The sequence below is a fragment of the Sphaeroforma arctica genome, assembly GCF_001186125.1.
Source record: "Sphaeroforma arctica JP610 unplaced genomic scaffold supercont1.7804, whole genome shotgun sequence".
In the NCBI taxonomy this organism is placed as follows: domain Eukaryota; class Ichthyosporea; order Ichthyophonida; genus Sphaeroforma; species Sphaeroforma arctica.
In genome coordinates, this window is record NW_014032754.1 from 1 (window position 1) to 585 (window position 585).

General features: G+C 45.1%; 1 protein-coding gene across 1 annotated transcript; it reads right to left on the minus strand.

Moving 5' to 3' along the window:
- Positions 1-34: 34 nt before the first annotated feature.
- On the minus strand, positions 35-337 carry SARC_16314 (hypothetical protein; the record flags this gene model as incomplete). Its single annotated transcript, XM_014289577.1, has 1 exon — positions 35-337. A coding segment is annotated over one exon (303 nt), but the record flags the coding sequence as incomplete, so codon positions are not given.
- Positions 338-585: the final 248 nt, after the last annotated feature.

The following is a 585-nucleotide window of genomic DNA, read 5'->3' on the forward strand; positions in this document are numbered from 1 at the left end:
CGATTGTTGTTAAAAACAAAGGTTCAACACATACTTGCAAACTCTTCTCGACATTCCCAAAGAGGAACAGCAGTAGTTGGCCGTCTGGTGTGTCCATTCGATTGCGTGTAGCTGACGACGCGTCTTCTTCATCCATTTCAAGGCCTTTCATGAAATCGGTGAACAAATCTGTGGCATTCCGGCTACGATCTGTGGCATTCCGGCTACGATCTGTGGCATTCCGGCTACGATCTGTGGCATTCCGGCTACGATCTGTGGCATTCCGGCTACGATCTGTGGCATTTCGGCTGCCTGGGGCTCCCTCCAAAACTATTTTGTACACGACTCGGACGGCCATAGCACATACTGTGGTGGCAAGAAGTGTGAAATGATAAGTAGATATACATTCTATAAATAGAATTATGGTATAGGTGCGTATAGGGAAGCGCATTACCAGACTTGATAATAAAACAAACATCTCTATACCTACGAACAGTATTGTACTTAACATTTAAATGTTATGTCCATGACCAGAGCTATGTGCCTTGTACCACCACTGATGGCAGTCACTTATAGGCGCTCGTACAAAACCCTAAACCATAAGTC